Consider the following 19818-nt stretch of genomic DNA (forward strand, 5'->3'; position numbering starts at 1 on the left):
ACAAGAAGATCATACTTTTGTGCAAGTTCTGTCCACTGGTCTAACCACTTGCAGCTTGGTATGTCCCTCATACAAGCCTGGACCAAAAACACATAACTCAATCAGTATTTAATAAACTAAATACACTAATTAGACAAACAGTCAATTTTATAATAACTTTTTATTAAACGAATAAGGGAAGTAGGAAGGCAGAGAAAAAGCAAAAACATGTAAAAATCCTGATTTTCTCAGCTGACCTCCATGATTTCCAGTAAGGCCTCAGTGACGGTTTCGAGGGAGGACAGTGCAAAGGTCTCCCTCTCATAAGAGCCTGGTGAGAATGAGCGGTCTCTGTAGCTGGAGCGGAAGGCAATCACAGCGGCTGATTTGACTTTGCTGATGCCAAACAGCAGGTAGAACTTGGGCAGGGAGAACTCAGTCAGACTCAGCCTCAGAACCTGCTTTGTTTCCTCTGTATTCAACACAAAAACATGGTTCTTTTTTCAGGTCACAGTAGCTTACTCGCTTTTTGTTTTGTGTGTCCATTGTGTGCCTGCACGCCATGCAAACTCATGCATCTAGCTTTATGAAGATACCTCCCATTATTCACTGACCAATAAAGAAGAAAACAGATGAACAAACATTTCCTCACCACTGAAGTTGAGCTGAGAGCAGGTGCAGAGGGAGTGGATAATGTTGATGACCAAACCGTGAGTGGAGGCCCTGAGGGACAGAGGCCCAGTGGCTACTAGCAGGGTTACCACATGGAACAGATAAGGCAAGTGGGCTGCCACATCTAGAGAGTTGTTGAAGGACAACATGAGCATGTAGCGAGCCAAGATGGCAATGTCATCCCACATCAGGTGCTGCTCCAGTGTTGGTGTTGGGGACAGACACGTCTTGTCGATGATCTTACACATCCGCCCAATCACCTACCACAAAGAATAGGCGTAGAATCATTATGTCTAGCATGTCTTGAACTGCCCAATTTAGGTTATGTCTTAGCATCTCATTTGGGTTAAAGGTCAGGGTCACGTCCTTATTCTCTCCAAAGCGTCGGCTCATTGTTTGCTGCATCTGCTTCTGAGCATTATGTCACCGAGTTCAAGGTGTCACTTATGCTATTATCTGAACGTTGCCTCAGTTGCGTCCTTCAATTAACACCATTATTATTCATTGTTTTTTCTACAGTGAACACATGAATACAGATGTTAGCTAGCCACATAACCTTTTGCAGTTTTTCGTTGCTTATTTTCACCCATTTTTCAGAACTGAAAGTTGAAAAAACAAAGAAATAAAGCTTGGTCTGTTGGTACAGGGTTATTGATGCAGGTATCACAATTTGTTATAGAATAAAATAATAACTCACAGGAGCAGGACAGTTACGATAAGAATGAGTGGAAATCTAGTCCCCAATAGTAAAATGTACTTTATTGCATATGAGATCTGATTTATGACATGAAAAACTATCCGATGTTTGCTCAGAGGAAGTCCCATGGGCTCTCCCCTGCAGTCCTGTGTCTGTGCAACATAGATTCATAAGATGAGAAACCGTTTTTAGAAATGTGTCGCCTTTTCCAGCTTAATGCATCTGTACAATAGTACAGTTACTAAGTGCCTGTGAAAGTTGTTGGGTGTAATGCATGCCTTACATCAAACACTTTATTTTCTTCTATGTTTCTATAGATTGGATACCTATGTTTTTAGAAGGGCAGTTTCTGTCATTATCAAGATTTTATGAGCATAAAGAAAAAAGAAAAACAAAACAGAGAAGAGCACATCCACACACCACACCCGATCTCTAAGAAGCTATGGTATTAAAGACGACTTCCACAGGGGTTAACTGGAAAAAGTTTACTGGGGGCATTACTCATGATTGTTAGAGTGAATTGTTAAATGTTGTCATTTTATGCTTGTCAACTCTGATGAAAGGGATTCCACTGTCCTTCCCCCCCAGATTCTCGAGGTTCTGGGTGGGGGGCTGTAATGTTTTATTGCAGATACATCCTATCTGGAAGATCTGCTTCTTGTGATGTTGCTCCTGCTTTTATGACCCTTTGGTCAGCAGGAGGTAACACACACACACACACACACATTCTTACTTAGATACAGAAGTTCACACATATACATACAATGCCTTGTCTTAGAACCATGTGGGCGTGGCTTTGCTCTGATGTGTTTTGTGTGAACTGTCTCTCAATAAAAAGGCAGCAAGGGAGGTCGTCGTCGGGGTCATTTTCGTGGTGGACACAGGCCTCCCTTGGGCAAGTGATCGATCGATCGACTGTCTTGTTTTCTTCATGATGAATAAGTCTCTACAATCAGCGGGGCTTGTGGAAACACAGACCCAATGTGAATGTCTATGTTCTCCGTAGAAGCCTGTGGAAATGTCATTGAAAGCCACTTCCTCTTGTTGCTTTTTAAAATTTCAAGCGATCAAACGATTGTTTAAAGAAAATGGTAGAAAAGCTTTATCCTTACACAACCACAACTGTACATTAAGGCCTTATAAGATGTATCTCCTTGCGTGAGCTAATAATAACTTCTCAAAAATTTTGAACTCTGTACAAGTAAAATCATGGTTTTATAGGAGTGCTTAACCAGAGCCAATAAAGGCAACACTAAAGAGGAAACGCAAACTTAATAATAAATGTATCACTAGTAAACTAATAATACTAATCATGACCCTTAATAAGCATTTTGGTTATGAAGCTGACATACTGGACTATACAGCTATTCTAACCAGTTAGAAAATGGCATTTATTCAAGTTTTGGGAGACAAAGAGTTCAAGAACAGCAAACAAGAAGCCATTGTGTCCAGTAGGCTGTACTGCCATGACATCATGCTGTAACTCTACAGATAACACCAGGATAAAGACTCAAGTAAAAAGTCTAATAGCTGTGTACAATGCTCAATTTTATATATCGTTTTTCAAATTCAGTACAATACTTTAGTAAGACCAAACTAACCTGCAGAGAAAAACAATACTACAACTTAAAGATCATTTTTTCTTAGTCAACAGTCTTCACAATGGCCACTATTGAGTGCAGTGATGGTGTCTGCTATAATCGGAGCCAGGGCCTTGGGTTTTCTTTTGTGTCTGCCTGTGTATATTGTGTTTGTTTATCCAAACAGCAGCTTGGATGTGGAACAACAGCACACAGATAATGGATAGTGATGAGATGAGTTTGTCTCGTTAGCTTCTACAAATCAAGAGTGAATCCCAGCTGGATTTATTTCTTCCATCAGTATGTAAGTAATTATTAACTGACTTTAACATTTAAATATATTTGATATTTTAGGTTTCTGTGTAGGAGTAGGAGTATGCCCTTGACCACCAAAATCTAAGGATTTTTTCCTGAAGTCTAAAGAATTTGGCCAAATTTGTAGAGATTTCTTTGAGATGTAAAGAGAAAAAAAATAAGAATTTAAGGGACACCGTCACTGTAACCTTTGACCACCAAAGATTTGATGTTAAAAACTGTGGGACAATTATTGTAGGGTCTTTACAATATAACGCACCTTGAGGCAACTGTTGTTGTGATTTGATCATATAAATAAACTTGAATTGGGACTTGATAGACAACCCAAAGATGCAAGTCATGTGGCCACTGTGGTTGTCAGTGTGGAAACATAACAAAGGCAAAAAATTGTCAGCTGCCTTGGCTCATGTCCATGTGCATTTCTGCTTTTAGGCCACATGATGTGGTGGCTTTTGCTGATTTGTTTTTCTGTCCTGAACTACAGGCTCTCTGTTTCGACTGACCAGTAGCTGGCAGAGAAATTTAGCTCTTTAAGCACAGCTGTTCTTCTGAATGAAAACTGTAGCACACATAGCTAAAACGTAGAGTATGAGATCCAGTTGCAGCACAGAAGCACGTTTTAAACTTGCAGCCTGAAAGCATTAATCATTAATCCATAATTTAAACATAGTATATCCTTAATTAACCATAACCAAATGAGCTGACCTGGACCAAGTAGAAGTGAGTCTATTAAGAAGTGTTAACACCAGGTCAGGGTTTGTGTGTGTCGGTCTATGTGTAAATATCTATATCTAGAAGGTTTGATGTTAAATTTGTGGGCCAGTACATGATAGGTACTGCTATCATGCCCTGGCCCCGCTGTGCCATATCTACTGTCTGTAGCTTCAAGACAGTGGGTAGCTGGCTCAGGCTAATAATGCTATATATTGATATATATCTGCCATGCATTGTGATATATTGCATAACACAATGCAGTCAAAGGAGCTTGCAAAGAAAAGCGTCTGGACTTCTTTAAGTTACTTGAAGACGTTTCACCTCTCATCCGAGAGGCTTCTTCAGTTCTAAGGTCAAATGGTGGAGAGTCCCAGATATAAACCTCGTGGGAGTGTCCCCCCACAGTGGACATAGATGGTTTCTTTCACTCCTCTTTCAAACCATCTGTCCTCTCTGAAAGAGGAGTGAAAGAAACCATCTATGTCCACTGTGAGCGACCATCTTTGAACAGAGGCGGTGGTTTACGACACCAACTCTCTGCCATCTATAATCCAGTTTTGAGATCCCTTCCCAGACGCCTTAACACCCACTCACATCCTGGGCCATCTGACCTCAGGAATTCGCATGATAGGGTGGGGCCAGGTTTCACAATGAACTCACCCGAAACTCTGGCTGATTGGGACCCACACCCAGTTTCACACCTTGGCTCATGTGATTAGAGGATCATCAGGGGGTCCTTTTGTCCCTCTGTGGGGGGAAACTCCCACTACGTTTATATCTGGGACTCTCCACCATTTGACCTTAGAACTGAAGAAGCTTCTTGGATGAAGGTGAAACGTCTTCAAGTAACTTAAAGAAGTCCAGACGCTTTTCTTTGCAAGCTCCTTTGACTACGATGACCTGGATGACTGAGAACCTTCACAGACATAACACAATGCAGCAGGTAATACAGAGGTAATAAAAGCACAGTGCTCAGAAAGAGAAGAGTTTGACAAATGGCAGGAAAGTGCATTGCAGTTCCCCAAGTGGAAGAATATATAAGCTCTCTTTCTGACGGACGTTTATTCTTTTATATTTTTCCAGAATTCTTTCAATATTCTTTGTAACAGATATGAATCAGCACAGAAATGGCCCCTAGTGGGAACAGTATGTAATTACTGAGTTTTTCCTTTTGGCAATGAAGGAAAGTTCTGTAAAGAGAAGTAATTACTTTATGAAAATAAAGTATTTCGTCCACTTCTTATGTATATTAAAATGTATAGGATAATGAGCCTATGTGTTTGTATGAAACACGATGTAGGATTTGTCCTGTTTAACATAATGCAATAGTTGTTTACTCAAACACACTGCTCTGCTCATTTAACAGAACCCCAAGTCACTTTCCATCATCAATACCATTAAATCCTCTCCACCAGTTGCAACATGATTCAACATGATTATTTTCTGTGTGTATTAGTTGCCAATGTGCTCTCACCTTGTTGGAGACCAATTTGACATTTCCTGAGGCTAGAGCCACTGCAGTATCAGCCATAACCTCTGCTTTGATGGAACCCAGGCCTCCTGTGGCACTGGTCTTAATAAAGCTGTCTAAGACCACATCCAGCAGGTCTGTTATCTGAAGATGAGATGGTTAAAAGGCCAGAATCCAAGAGACACATGTACTTATTTAGCTGCTGAGGGGCTGGGTAAACTTACCTGGCCAAGGCTGCCCCAGATCTTAGCCTGGATAGAGGGATACATCTGTTTTTCATTTATTGTCATGGTGATGAGTTTGTCCAAAATGGCAGTGACCCGCTGGCGCTTGGCATCGTCATTGTGCTTACAGAAGCGGACCAGGTTGAGCAGCCAGGGTGTCATGTACTCCAAGCAGAGATGCTTCAGCTCGATGCCTGCAAGAGAACAGCAGCACTTAGAGCTTACGGTTTATTTTAATGTTAATAATATATCACTATATTACCAAAAATATTCAATGGTCCTGTCTTCAAACACTTATGAACTTAAGTTTATTTATCAAGCACTTTTCACAGACAGCGGGTAACAACAGGATAAATAAACAAGAATATTAGGTGCCAAAATAGACAATACAAAATATTTAATAAAATACAGCAAAGCTAACAGGTGGTTTTAAAATAAATGAATCAATTAAAATAAGTAAATAAATAAATACATTTCTGAACAGAAAGCCGGATTAAACAGAAATGTTTTTTTAAAAGAATCAGCAGAGTCAACCAAACACAGTTGTGGTGGTAGACTGATCCACAGCCTTGGTGCCACAGGCTGAAAGGCTCTGTATGGGGAACAACCAACCGCCTCGGAGTCTGTGAACGTGGACAACGAGCAGCAGTGTATTTTGTAAGAAGCTGAGATAAATAATCTGGGGCCTGGCCATTTGGTGCTCTGTTGCTAAAACAAGAATTTTAAAATGAATTCTAAAATCTATTTGCGAGCCAATGTAGAGAACATGAAACAGGAGTAATGTGAGCACGCTTGCTAGAACGTGTTAGCAGTCTGGGTGAAGCACTTTGTATAACTTGGAGGTGAAAAAGGGGATGATTTGTCCAAGCTGGTAAACAGAGCATTACACTAAACTAACGTGATGACACAAATGCAGGAAAGAAAATTTCCAGTTCAGCTGAGGAGACCATATGTTGCAATTTAGAAATGTACCTTAAATGAAAGAAACAGGAACCAGACAAAGGTTTTACATGCAACTCAAATATTACTCCAAGGACAGAAAGAAGCAAGAACCTGACTGACTTTAAAATGTAGTTCAAGAGGAGCTGCAATCACGGTCTCAGTCTTGTTGGTGTTTAAAACAAGGTAATAGATAGAGAGCCAATCTGAGTTAAGTAGTGGATTAGGGTGGACAACCTATCCAGTAGATGAGTCTTAAAAGACATGACAGCTTATCCATTGTATGCTAATGACAGCTGAATGTCATTGGCATACAATGGATAAGAAATGTCACTAAAAGACTAAATAAGCTAAAGAAAGCATGTAGAAAGAAATTAATAGTGGACTCAAAACTGAACCCTGTGGAACGCCGCAGGTTAGGAAGGAAATGTTAGAGGAGAACTTATCTGATAGGACCTTCTTTGTTAGAACAGATAAGTATGAAGAAAACCATTCTGGCTTTCTTACTCTGGCAGAGCGATAAACACCAGCTAAAGCTTTAAGCCTAGGTATTTGTTATTTATTATAGTAGGAATTTGTTTGCAATGGTATCAAAGGCTGCGCTATGACCAAACAAAACGATCACAGAACAATTCCCTGCATCAGAAGCCATTAGAAGATCATTACAGACCTTCAAAGGAGCGGTCTCAGTGGAACGCTGCCTCTGAAAGCCCGACTGAAAAGGGTAAAAATATGTCATCTGCATAGAAAAGATCAGAACTGATTTTCTACTATTTTTCTAGTAATTTGCTTATAAATGGCCTTTTGAAGTAGGCTTAAAATAATTACTAGTAGAGCTGGATTCAAGATTTTGTTTCTTCAATGGAGGAGTGACCTCTGCATGTTTAAAATAGGATAGAACATGACCATGTGTCACTGAACTGTTGATGACAGATAGCAATGTGGGACCAATGCTGGAGAGAGTCCCAGACAGGACAGAGGGAGGTAATATATATAATATTAAAAGCATGATGAGGACTTCACTTTACTTTAGTAGTGATATCTCGTTCTTAATCCATAGGGTTTAATATGATGTCAATCCACTTTTTGCATCTATAACAACTTGAAATCTTCTTGGAAGTATTTCCACAAAGTTTAGGAGTGTGTTTATGGACATTTTTTTTAATCATTCTGTCTGGGTCTGGGTCACAGTCTCTGCTCCATTTCATTGTAAAGGTGCTCTATAGTTTTGAGATCAGGACCGTGTTCATGCAGGTCGAGTTCTTCCACACTAAACTCACTCACCCATGTCCTTATCGAGCTTGCTCTGTGCCCTGGTGCACAGTCAGGTCCATCCCCAAACCAGACTGTTCCCACAAAGTTGTGAGCATAAAAATGCCCTAAATGTCTTTGTATGCTGAATCAATGAAATGAAGCTCACAAATGAAGAGCTGATTTTACTGGAACTAGGGGCCTGAGCACAGCTCTTGAAAAACAACAACACCACAATCAACGTCCACCAAACTTAATACTTGGCACAGTGCAGTCAGTATCTTTCTCCTGGGAGCTGCCAAACCGAGATTCGTCGATCGGATTGCTAAAACAAGTGTTTACTGCTCTAGAGTCCAGTGGCTGTGTGATTTACACCACTGCATCCAAAGCTTTGCCTTACACTTGGTGATGTAAGGCTTGGATGCAGCTGCTCTGCCATGAAAACCTATTCCATGAAGCTTTTTGTGCAATGTTCTTAAGCTAATTTGAAGGCCTCATGAAGTTTGGAGGTGTGTAGCGATTGACTATACAGAAAGTTGGCGACCTTTGTGCACTTCAGCATCTACGTAAAATCATAAACCATATTGTCATTCCCAAACACTCCCCTCCCCACCACAGTTATGTAAAAAAAGAAACAAAAAACCTTAAAACTTTAAGCATTTCAGTGAGGTGAGCTGGTGGCGGTGTGAGTACAATGTATCTATTCCCATTTAGAGAGGTAACATCTTTGAATAATAAACTGACGCAGTTTCATGACTGAGTGTATGTGAGAGCTCATGTATGGTAACCAGTACGATGGTAAGCAGACTTACTAGACTTGCTGAAGCCTGAGATGCACTCCTCCAGAAACTCCAGAGTCAGGTGAGGTTCGTTGGCTGCCAGAGTTTTGCTGATGGAAACTATAAAGAGTGTATTGTTGGCTGGGATGCAGAGACCTGATGTCTCCAGCAGCTGGCCCTCTATCTTCAGATTAAAGGTGCAGGTCAAAGCACACAATAGGTTGTAAGCTGCAGATCTGGATATGAAACAGATAAGTCAGTGTAAAAACAGTTTTCGTCTTTACTTTTACAGGTTTGAGTTGAAAAACATAGGTGTTGTAAATGAGTAGATCAAAAGTTTTATTTCAGGTCAGTGAAGCTCAACTGAAAACTGGAAAGACAATAAGATGTGCTAAAATGTTCTAGTTTTTCCTTTGAAACTGAACCACTTGCATTGGATCAAAAATATTTAGGCTCATGTTCAAAGCGTACAGTACTTGAGCCATCCCTCATTTCTTTATATTTTGCTAGGTAAATGGGAAATAGATGCAGTGAGCTAGTGAGTAAAATACAAGCAAAACAGTGTTTTGGTCCACCCATATTTTTTTAACAAAACCACTTTTAGGGAAGCTTTCTTGTAATTTCTTCAAGTAGTCTTCAGGAATACTTTTCTGATGTACAAGGACTAGACTAAAAGTAAGTATTTAAGTAAAAAAGGTGCCATTAAGAAGACATTAAGAAAGCCCAGTAAACTTGCTTAAGATTGCTCATGTCTGGTTCTTTCAAGGAAAACAAAGAAATGAGGGGTGGTTGAACTAAACCTTTATACCTTAAACACAGTGTATATAAAAATGAATGTATCGCTAATCCAGTTAACTACTGGTTTCTGAAATTTGACTTTGAAGCATTGAGTTTTTTGACCACTGCTATAGTTTTTGCTTTGTACCAGTTTTATAATCTAATTTTCATCTACATGGGGCTATAATTTAGACGGAAATACAATGCATTCATACATTGTAGTACCTTAAATTTATGTTTTCATAGACATGTGAGCAATAGGGTTGTTTTATCAAACATTTATACAAGCAGGAGTCACTAAGTTTAAGGTGCTTCTGCATTAGGTTTACTTCCAGCAACCTTTATACAAAGTCTAAACTTTAAACCTAAAGTATGCTCAAATATTCATGTGTCATTGGTTCCTAAGCAAAAAATCTCAGTTATATTTTAAATTAAACGCATTCTTTGTTATTTTTACAGACCTACTTTATTCCCCATAAAGCCAAAGAATTTGGCCTAGAATAACAAAAACAATGACCCTACAGGACAGACCTGAGGCTGGGGTCAGAACTGCCCAGGTTGAGAAGAGCAATGTTGAGGAGAGTGCCAGGCACATCTTTTGGTCGGATTTTAGTGTGCTGAGGGATGGAGTCAGGCTGCGACAACTCCCAGCGCGTCCGGATATGGATGATAGACTGAACTATGGCATCACACTCCTGGTGCATGAAAGTGAGGGGTGTGCCCTGGTTGGCCATGGTGAGGGTGAACTGACTCTCATCCACAAGGCAAATCTCCTCAATCTCGGAGGCATAATATACATCGTTGAGGAAGACAGGCTGGCCAAGGACGCGGGTGCGCTCGGCTGAGGTCACCTGGACGGCTGTTGAACCCACCTGGTCAAGAAGAAAATAAAGATGGTTAAAGATACACCTCTGTTACGATTTTAGTGGTTTAATATGTTTATTTAGTGGTAATATTTATATATTGCTCATTTTTAGTGCAAGTTCATTGGCTGAAACCTTACCTTAATTGAGACCTTGGTATCTTTGTGGGCCAGTTTGAGGGCATTGTGGAAGACTTTAAGGTCTTCCTCCAGTATCAGTGTGGCTGCAGGCAGCTTCTGTTGGTCAGGTTCAATGTGCTCTGCCAGCTTAGCTGGAGAATCAATGAACTGGAGCCGCTTGCTCCCTTTTAGGCCTGTCAGCAGCCGCTCATGATACTTTGTGTACTCTCTTACCCAAGTGTTGCAGTTGTAGACATAAACAGCTGCTACATTCTCATATGCAAAGCCAGGAAAGACGACAAACCACTTAGAGAGGAAGTCAGTCTTGAAACGATTGCTGGGTCCAACATGTGTTAAGTCTACCACTATCTCATAGGGCTTAGCATAGTAGGGTTTGAGGGTGAGAAGGACATGGTAGATGAGCAGGTCACCATTGATCTGGCCCGTTTTGAACCTAAAGAAAAGGGGAAAAAATCCATTATGGTTAAATACGAAATATTCTATAGTTTTATTTTTTGGTTCAGTTGTATAAATGTGAGGCTTAAATTGTTCATTGCATTCTATGTGATTGAACTCTGAAAAGCTTCATTTCTGAAAAAGATTGCTTCTTTTTGTCTGTCCTTTTTTTGTAAGAGCCCTGCAAGCCTCTGTGGTATCAAACCCAAGGCTCTGAAATAATCACACCCTCTGCAAAAAAACAAACAAACCAAAAGACAAAAAAAACCCAGCAGAAAGAGGGGTCAGGAAGTGACTTCAGACCATCTCAACAGTCAGTTTGCAGCAGGTGTCACGTGCCATTTCTTCCCCAAGACCTCCATAGGACTACTTCAGGTAAGAATTTGTCATGCAGCATCTTTGAATCATATTAAAAGTACAAAAGTCAAGCATTTCCTTTAAAAAAAAAAAAAATTTAACTAGAACTGTTCAAACAACCTTCTGATCATGAGCTCTTGTTGTGGCATTCTGGAATAACGTTCTACATTTTTTTTTCAGCTTTACTTTTTCTAAAACAGTTTCTGAATTTCAGAGATGATGGAAGGTGCAAAAACTCTTTGGCTGTTTCTCCTGCTCAACCACCTGCCACTCTGCCCTGTCGGTGCTGACGAAGTCCTTTCAACAACTCAAATATATTCACAAGACTATTCACAAGACCAAAGAAGCAGCCCCACACTTGCTGTGAGTACTACCCTCACAACAAGTGAAGACAAAAACTCCATCAATGGCACTCGTGGTGACTGCTTGGTTGACACTGAGATGGGTCTGATTGCTATAAGTTCAGCTGGAGGTCTCATTGTGTGCTTGCTGGCTGCTACTGTGGTACTGGCATGCCAGGTCTGCAGCCTTCAGCGCCAGGTTTATGGCCCTCGCACCTCACGGTCCAACATGGACTTAGTAAGCAGTACAGGCTACTGGGGCACAGACCAACCAGAGATTACTGGCCTGGTTGGACCATATGATGCCAGTGTCATGCTTGAGGAGGTGAAAGAAGACAAGACGGAGGAAGAGAGGCAGGCTGAAACAAAAGGGACAATGGAGGACGATGGGGCAGGACTCAAGGAAGGGGCAATGGCAATAGCGTTTGATCCTGAGGACGATCAAAGTCATATGCACAGCTCCAACTTCAAGGACTCCTGTTTGGAGATTCCCAGGGATTTAGAAGACATGCCCCTTGTTGTGTAAGGAGGTAACCCTACTTCAGTAAATCCAGTCACATACACAACTAATCAGTTTAGCTGATTTAAAATATATTAACTTGGCTTGTTTCAATCATATCCTTTCCAACAGAGATGCACCAATTGTTAAATCATGGGCAAATATAAAATAAAATAATTATATTAATGGAGATTTTTTAAAATTTTTATTTTGCTCTTTTTTTGGACAGAAATAAATAACTTGAAAGTCTTTCAAACACATTTATGAAACGGACACAAGGAAAGAAAAAGTATAATAGAGTGGTGACTGTTTTCTTATTTGCTGAAGGCAGTCAACAAAGTGAGAATGGAAATTTGGTTAATAAACTGATAATTTTGTTGTTGCATCACTATTCCTGTTTATTTTCATCTTGTTAAATGTAGGGCATCATATACAATTGACTACATTAGTGCTGACAGAATAAAGAGCTTTGGGTGCACACACCAAAAAGCATAGTTTTTGCTTAGATAAGGATATCTTTAACATGTTACATAGTTCTATGTCTCGTAGTAAATCTTTAAAGCCTGGTCCTGAGTGTTCAATTAAAACAGAAAGAAAGAACGAAAGAAAGAAATCATAACTTTTAAACACATAACATAGCACGGTCCATATTTGTTGTGCGCATGATTTGCATTAGTAACATAACATAGCATAATAACTTACATAATGAACAAAAAGCAGATCAACATACATTCACAGTTTTGAAGAGATAACGGGCTAAACTGATAATAGAAATGCTGGAAACTTAACTCTGAATCTGTTTCAGCTATGTAATCTTTTAAATGAATTTTCAACAATTTAATTATTGGTTATAACTTAAATACTTGTAATATTTGCCAGTTTTTAAATAAATTGACCTTTGTATTGGTGTCAGTGTTTCATGAGTCAAATCAATATTTGTCAATTATGAGCCCTACACACACAGAGAAAGTTGTGGTCAAAAGTTTCCATACACTCGTCATGGTAATTTTGAGCTTTAAATGGTTTCTTTCCATTGTTGTTTTTCCCTGGTCGACTGAGTGTCATCAATATACCTTCAAGGACTAAAAGAAAAACACACAAAAAAAACAACCAAGAATTGGATGTACTGTACAATTTATTTTGGATTTCATAATCATACATGACCAAAAATGTGCACACAAGTTCAAATATATATATATACACCCCCCACTAATATTTGGCTACATGTTCCTTAGTTGCACCTAGACCTGATGCTTTTGGTAGCCATTAACAAGTGACCATTTGGGTGTTTTTCAAGAGCTTGGCAAAGTGGTGACACATCCAAATAACTTCTGTAAAACAGTTTCAACAGATTTCAACTTCTTGAAATCTGCACATCTGTACAAAGGCTCCAAGAGATCTTACCAGCTTTGGAAAATCAATAGTTTCTTGGACTCAGAGTATTGGTCAATGAAATAAGTACTATCAAGCTATTTCTTCTATGCTGACAAATACAAACTATGTCTTGTTAAAAAACACCACTTTAAGCTTGAATATATACTTTTGACCCTGTGTGGATTAGAGAAAATCCAAAATGTATCTGTGCAATGGCAATTATTATTCTTAAAAATTTAAAAGATCTATACTATATAATCATTCGACAACAGAACAGGCCACAACAGTGACTACTTATAGAACTGTTATTCTGCTTGATTAAATAACATGTACAAGCCACACACCTGTCAGTAACCCAGAAAAAACCCCCACACTATAATACAGTTCTGATTAAAAGTTGTTCTAAACTTCTAAACTGTATTGTACTTGAAAAATGGCAAAAAAAAAAAAAAAAAAAGGTCATATTTTGCATGGTTGGATCTTAACAAGGATCCAAATAGAGCTTCAACATAAAACAAGAAGAAATGGGAGTGAGGCATTTTTTTGGAGCACGCAATTTATTGAAAACAATGCTTAAATTGAAACAGGCTGTTTTACAGCTGATCAAAGGTTTAGGGCCACATGCCTTAAAAAAGCCAAATCTGTGCAAAAATGTGGCTTCATTGTCATCTTCTGTCAGGTAGTCAGACTGTTATGACATTCTGATGGCAAAGGCAAAAAAAACTTTACCTTTTTGAACGTGGTCGGGTTGTTGAACTGCATAAGCAGGGTCTCTCTCAGAGCAACATCACTGCCGAGGTGGGACCCAGTAAAACGGTCATTTGGAATTTCTTAAATGATCCTTAGGGTTATGGAACCAAAACGTCAAGTGGTAGATCCCCCAAAAATCTCACGAGCACTGAGCTGGAGGATCCAATTGGCTGTCCGTCAATACACTGGACTATCCTCGACCCAAATTAAGGCTGTTACTGGTGCAGACTGCAGCCTCATAACCATCAGACAGCATCTGAGGCTGAAGGGCTTCAAAAATGTTACTGGTGTGACAAGCAGATCCCACCTGAGATGTTTTCTATGCGCCACAGTGGAGGGGGTACCATAATGGTCTGGGGTGCTTTTTCCTTCAGTGGAACAATGGAGCTTCGGGAAGTGCAGGGGCGTCAAACGGCTGCTGGCTATGTGCACGTGCGTCCTAAACCTTTGATCAGCTGTAAAACAGCCTGTTTCAGTTTAAGTGTTGTTTTCAATAAATTGCATGCTCAAAAAAATGTTCTGTCTCAGTCCCATTTCTTGCACGTTACATGCTCTACTTGGAATCGTGTTAAGATCCAGCCATGCAAAAATATGATTTTTTTTGCCATTCTTCAAGTGAAGTGGTCTTAAACTTTTGATCAGGACTGTATATGCCCTCCTTATGCAGTCAAAATATCTCTGACCTGTCAGGGCATGGGAAAGTGATCTCTGTATGTTTTTGTGTATCGCAGATCCTGTAGATTTTGTGGTTGAGAATGCAGTATGATAACAAGGTGAGTTTACCTTTCACAGGCATCAGTGGTGTGGCTTATAAATGTCCTTAACTTACTCAAACTATGTCCTAAAAAAAGACATGAGCTGCTACCATGCTGCTATTTCAGTTATGATATGTTACTGTTCTAGACATTTAAACTTAAAGAATGCCTTTTCCTTCTTAAAACCAAAGAGCACTCATGAAAATTTAAAATTCACACTTTTTAAAAGTCAATCTTTAGAATTTTACAGATTAATTCAGCATTGTTTCAGCAAACATTTTTAACGCAAGACTTGGTTGTAAAACATGAACTACTATATTTAACATAGGACACTGAGAATGATTTCACATGTCACGCTTCCTGTAAGTGGTGCAAGAATCAGTCTCGAAATTTCAGCAGCGACAAACTGTCCAACCCCCAAGATCTTACTTCCTTCCAGACAGCAACTCTGCGGCAACAGCAATATTCAGCTTTTAATACACCCTGGAAGGACACAACCAACAGCTTGGAGTGTTCACCTGTGTACAGACACTGGTATGTAACTCTAAATTACTAGATTACTGATACAGTTTTGGGTCCAACTCACAGCTTGACAACTTTAAATCGATGATTATGTGAAATTGAGACATATCTATATCTATACACACGCACACACACCTAAAAACTAAATGTTATGTGTAAAATGTTATTAAACAACAGAGGATACATAAATGTAAATTAGATGAAAATGGTAAAAGCAGTGTTTGAAACTGGTAAATTGTGTACCCTTCAAACCTATGGTGGATTACGAGCATTTTGAGGAACTTACCATTTTCATATTGCATAACACTAAACGTTCTTTGTTCAAATGATACTGCTTCAGACTACGTGCTCTGACAAAATAATTTCCTCTGTTCTAGCTTCAGAGACACAGTAGCCATTCTGAGGACAGCAATGACCACAGATTTTACAAGCCTCACGTTCATATGGCTGCTGCCACTGGCAGCAAGCAATGCAGTGACATCTAATCAAACTGAAGTCTTCAGCTCTGTGGTAACTGTAGAATCAGTCTCTCACAATGAGCTGACAACACATACTCAGGCATACTCAGAGAAAATACCTGCCATGAAAGACGCAGAACGAAGAAGTCAAACAATGCCCTCGAATACGATCCTACCTAATACAAAGACAGCACCAGCTCCTACCAGTTCTGCATCGCCTCACTTAAACAGTACTACCATGGAATCCTTAACAGAAATACGATCTACAGTCATCAAATCTTCAATGACAGATCTAACTGGCACCCCAGCAACACCTACAAGTGTAACTCCAGTGATAATCAACTCAACCCAAAGCCAGAAGGCATTAAGCACACACGTTAGGAGGCACACAAACCCCTATCCACCTACATTTTCACCGAAGTCTACAAAACTCATCTCTACTACTAACACATTTACCACACCTGAAGAAGACAAGTCTGAAAGCATGACTCCAGCTACAGGTGATGATGTGAAACATTCCACAGGCTTATACAAAACTCCAACATCCATCCACAATACCAGAAAAAGGAAAATACAAGAACCTTCAGAAACAAAGAAAACTAACCATGGTAAAGTAGTGGCCGGACTAATAGGTGGATCCCTGTTAGTGATGATGGTAGGATTCCTGATCATCTTTATTAAGAAACGGAAGCTTCAGAAGCAGCAGGTATCAACTACAGACTGGGCGGGTCCTTCGCCATTTCTAGAGGGTGGAGCTAACAATGGCCAGGTAACAATGAGGCCACCTAACCGAATTTCTATAGCCAGCTTTCTACCTGCAAGACTGTCCAAAAGATTGTCCTTGCTTCCGGAAACAGATGAGGAGTTAGAAGACATGACTCAAGTTACTACATTTGGAGATAAAAACCAGGGGACCACATTTGGCCAAACAGTCGATGGAAATGATGGACCAGAAAGCAATGGGACTAATGCACTTTTTCCTGAAATGAAAACCACAGTAGACATCGCAGAGACTGCTGAAAACGGTGTTTCGGCTGACTCTTTGCAAACTAACAACCCTGTGTCCACAAATAACTCAATCCTCCGTCAAGACCTTTCTGCAAATCAGTCAAATCAATCTGAAGTCATGGAAAATATGTCTGAGCAAATGAACAATGCCCTTATGGAACCTTAAGCGAACTTGATCTCTAAACAAATCCAGCAGATGTAGGGTACCAGTTTTAACACCCTTCATTGGTTTCCTGGTAGCAGCAAAGGTAACTACAAAAACAGGAAACCATGTTGTTAGTGCATTCGGAAATAATTGAGATTGTGTGATGTTAACCATGATTTCTACAGCAAAACCTGAAGAACAACATAGTAAGGTTGAATACTTGTAGTTTTCTGTGTTAGTAAGAGTAGGAATATGCAAAATAATAATCGTACGCTACATGTAGGAGCATTTTAATAATCTTGCTGCTAACAGATAATAACATTGCACAGCAAGCAGTTTTATTTACACTGTGTCATGCAACAGTGTGAATAAATACCATACCATGATGTGAACAGGAAGCTTCCTTTTTAACATTCATGTGAATAAGATCCGACTCATTCCAAATATCATTCAGTTCGCTTGGCCACATTAAAAGCAAGCTCTGGTACATACATGCCTATCTTAATAATATCCATTTTGCACAGTATGGCATATGCAATAGAAAAGAAAGAAAACTAAATATCCCCCAATAAAATTTCCTGTACTTACAATTGTATGTAAAAATCTGGAAGTGCGCTATGGCTTTAGTTTCGTTTAAATGACATTCAGAACCTTTCTGCAAATGTTACTTTTTATCTTTAATTCCAAAAATAATTAAGCTTATGTAAAGCTCAGAAGCATGTTTCTCAGGCAGCCTCAGGGAGCTTGTACAACTAATATAATGCAAATTAATTGTTTTAGCTCTCTGCTCAATTTGCAGAGAATTAAATTATTTCAATAACCTTTTTAAATTTCTTAAATAATTAAAATAATCGTTCCATTGTTCACAATTGGGTTGTTTCTTTACAATCACATTTGTGAAAGACAAACAAAAACCCCCTCATTACTCTAATTTTCCATTTCTGTTTCTCACTTACATAGCGTGGCGTTTTTAGTCAGCAATGGACCTAGTTGTGCAACCGCATTTTGTTTAATATGGCAATACTGATCATCATTTAAGTTCTTGATTAGAATGCTAGGTATTAAAAAATATTAAGAGAAAGCAATTTTATGTTTAACAATTATCCATTTGATAATTATCCAATACTTTTTGAGTTAATGAATCAAATTGCATAAAACCACAAAGCTTTGAAAGACTAATCATTGATTGTTGTCTTTACAAGTTTTACTTCTCTGGCGTGGTAGTATAAGTATAGGTGCCACCATCATAAAACAAACTCAGACGTGACCTGAAGTATCTGTGTGATGGCCATAATAAGAGCTGTACCAATTCTCCAAATAATAAGGGAAGGAGGGTAAATTCTTCCTTTATTGGTTCCTTTAACATAGTGTACACTGGACCATCCTTTAAGAAAAGGGAGGAGAAAACACCACTCCATAATTCACTGAGATGGCCCATCTGACCCTTCATGACAAAACACAATATATATTTAAAAAAGTTGCTCAGCTCTGGTAAATGTTATCTGTGAGTGCCTTTCCCCATTTTCATTGGATATCCTCCTGATATAGTTTTTAACAACAGTTCATTAAATTCAAAGCTGAAATAAGAACTACTTCTGATTGAACTGTAGCCTTGCACGAAGAACACAGAATGCTATATAAGCTCAAGATCTATATTAATTAATAATAGTACTTAAGGTTCTGTGCAACTGGTGCTAATTAGTAAAGTCCTTTGTTATATTGCAGTCTTTAGTATAATTTCACTCCAGAATATGTTGCTGGAATAAGTGATAGATAGCACTCATATAAATCCTTAACAAGCAGGATAAAATTATCACAACAGTAAAATATAACAAATAAGATGAATTTAATTTTAGATGCTATGGGACAGATTTACTAAGTGAGACAAATTACTGCGATGTTGCAATTGCTGGGGGATCTATTAAGAATGTGCTTTATTTTTATAAAAAAGATGCAGTCAACTGCAGTAAAAACCAGCCTTGTGCCAAGAGCAGCGCAAATTAGTGGCTCAAAATTCCAGTTTAAGCTCAGGTTTCACACAAGTGTTTCTCTCTGAAAACAGCGTGGCAATTCGGATAAATGTGAGGAAGCTGAAAGAGAATCAATATCCTTTTGATATAAGAAAATAAGTCTTTCTATGCAAGTGCTTTCTATCTAACGTTCACACGCAATCATACTCCAACTGATGCATCGGAGAGCAACGGGGGTGTTAGTATCTTGCGAAAGGATATTTGGCATGCAAACTGTAGGGATGGAACCCCTAACCTTCAGATTAGCAGATGACCTGCTCTATTACCTGAGCTAAGATGTACAGAGAACACAAAACATTATTTACCATCAGATTATGAGTCATCTTGTGTTACTGTGTCATGTGCATGAATGCATGCATTGCAGTTTTAATAGCACATTGCAACAAATCTAACACACTAACACCCACTAACACCCATTTCTTACACATTCAGCAGAGAAAAGTTGCTTGGTGTGTGCGCAAAGTTCATTTCTGCTTTGTTTCATGAAAACAGTGTAACCGAGGAGCAATAGGGGGGGGGGGGGGGGGGGGGGGGGGGGGGCTCACAGTCTGATGGACGGACCAGTGGAAACTCTGCATGCAGATTATCTTGCCATATTTAATCTGCATGTTTAGTAGCCTTGGAATTTGAAAACTGATGATAATTCTACTCATGATGCTTTTACTAGCCTGTAAATGTATAGTGGCTTAATTTTAATCAGCAAAGTCCACAGGTCTACACAATTTTTAAAAACAGGGATTTGC

The 19818-nt window shown here is 39.2% G+C and overlaps 3 protein-coding genes across 6 annotated transcripts in view; 2 read left to right on the forward strand and 1 right to left on the reverse strand.

Moving 5' to 3' along the window:
* Positions 1 to 19818, reverse strand: part of nf1a (neurofibromin 1a) — a 117216-nt gene that overhangs the window by 13510 nt on the left and 83888 nt on the right. For all 3 annotated transcript variants that reach the window (XM_087841715.1, XM_087841709.1, XM_087841706.1), the window contains exons 36-43: positions 10402 to 10834; positions 9930 to 10270; positions 8655 to 8857; positions 5653 to 5846; positions 5432 to 5572; positions 632 to 911; positions 237 to 451; positions 16 to 77 (exon numbers count right to left, since the gene is read on the reverse strand). In XM_087841715.1, coding sequence (XP_087697841.1) covers positions 16 to 77; positions 237 to 451; positions 632 to 911; positions 5432 to 5572; positions 5653 to 5846; positions 8655 to 8857; positions 9930 to 10270; positions 10402 to 10834 — 1869 coding nt within the window. The remainder of the gene's footprint in view (positions 1 to 15; positions 78 to 236; positions 452 to 631; positions 912 to 5431; positions 5573 to 5652; positions 5847 to 8654; positions 8858 to 9929; positions 10271 to 10401; positions 10835 to 19818) is intronic.
* LOC102782756 (uncharacterized) lies at positions 3078 to 12958 on the forward strand. Of its 2 annotated transcripts, none has more exons than XM_087841705.1 (3): positions 3078 to 3232; positions 11014 to 11211; positions 11374 to 12958. In XM_087841705.1, the coding sequence occupies exon 3, from the start codon at positions 11410 to 11412 to the stop codon at positions 12058 to 12060; it is 651 nt and encodes a 216-aa protein (XP_087697831.1). In that variant the 5' UTR covers positions 3078 to 3232; positions 11014 to 11211; positions 11374 to 11409; the 3' UTR covers positions 12061 to 12958. The 2 variants fall into 2 exon arrangements, with proteins under 2 accessions (XP_087697831.1, XP_006799352.1); XM_006799289.3 differs by having other exon boundaries at positions 3079 to 3232; positions 11408 to 12958.
* On the forward strand, positions 15369 to 17862 carry evi2b (ecotropic viral integration site 2B). Its single transcript, XM_087841683.1, has 2 exons — positions 15369 to 15446; positions 15812 to 17862. The coding sequence occupies exon 2, from the start codon at positions 15846 to 15848 to the stop codon at positions 17064 to 17066; it is 1221 nt and encodes a 406-aa protein (XP_087697809.1). The 5' UTR covers positions 15369 to 15446; positions 15812 to 15845; the 3' UTR covers positions 17067 to 17862.

Source organism: Neolamprologus brichardi, chromosome 1 (assembly GCF_056152115.1).
Source record: "Neolamprologus brichardi isolate AB-2024 chromosome 1, ASM5615211v1, whole genome shotgun sequence".
In the NCBI taxonomy this organism is placed as follows: domain Eukaryota; kingdom Metazoa; phylum Chordata; class Actinopteri; order Cichliformes; family Cichlidae; genus Neolamprologus; species Neolamprologus brichardi.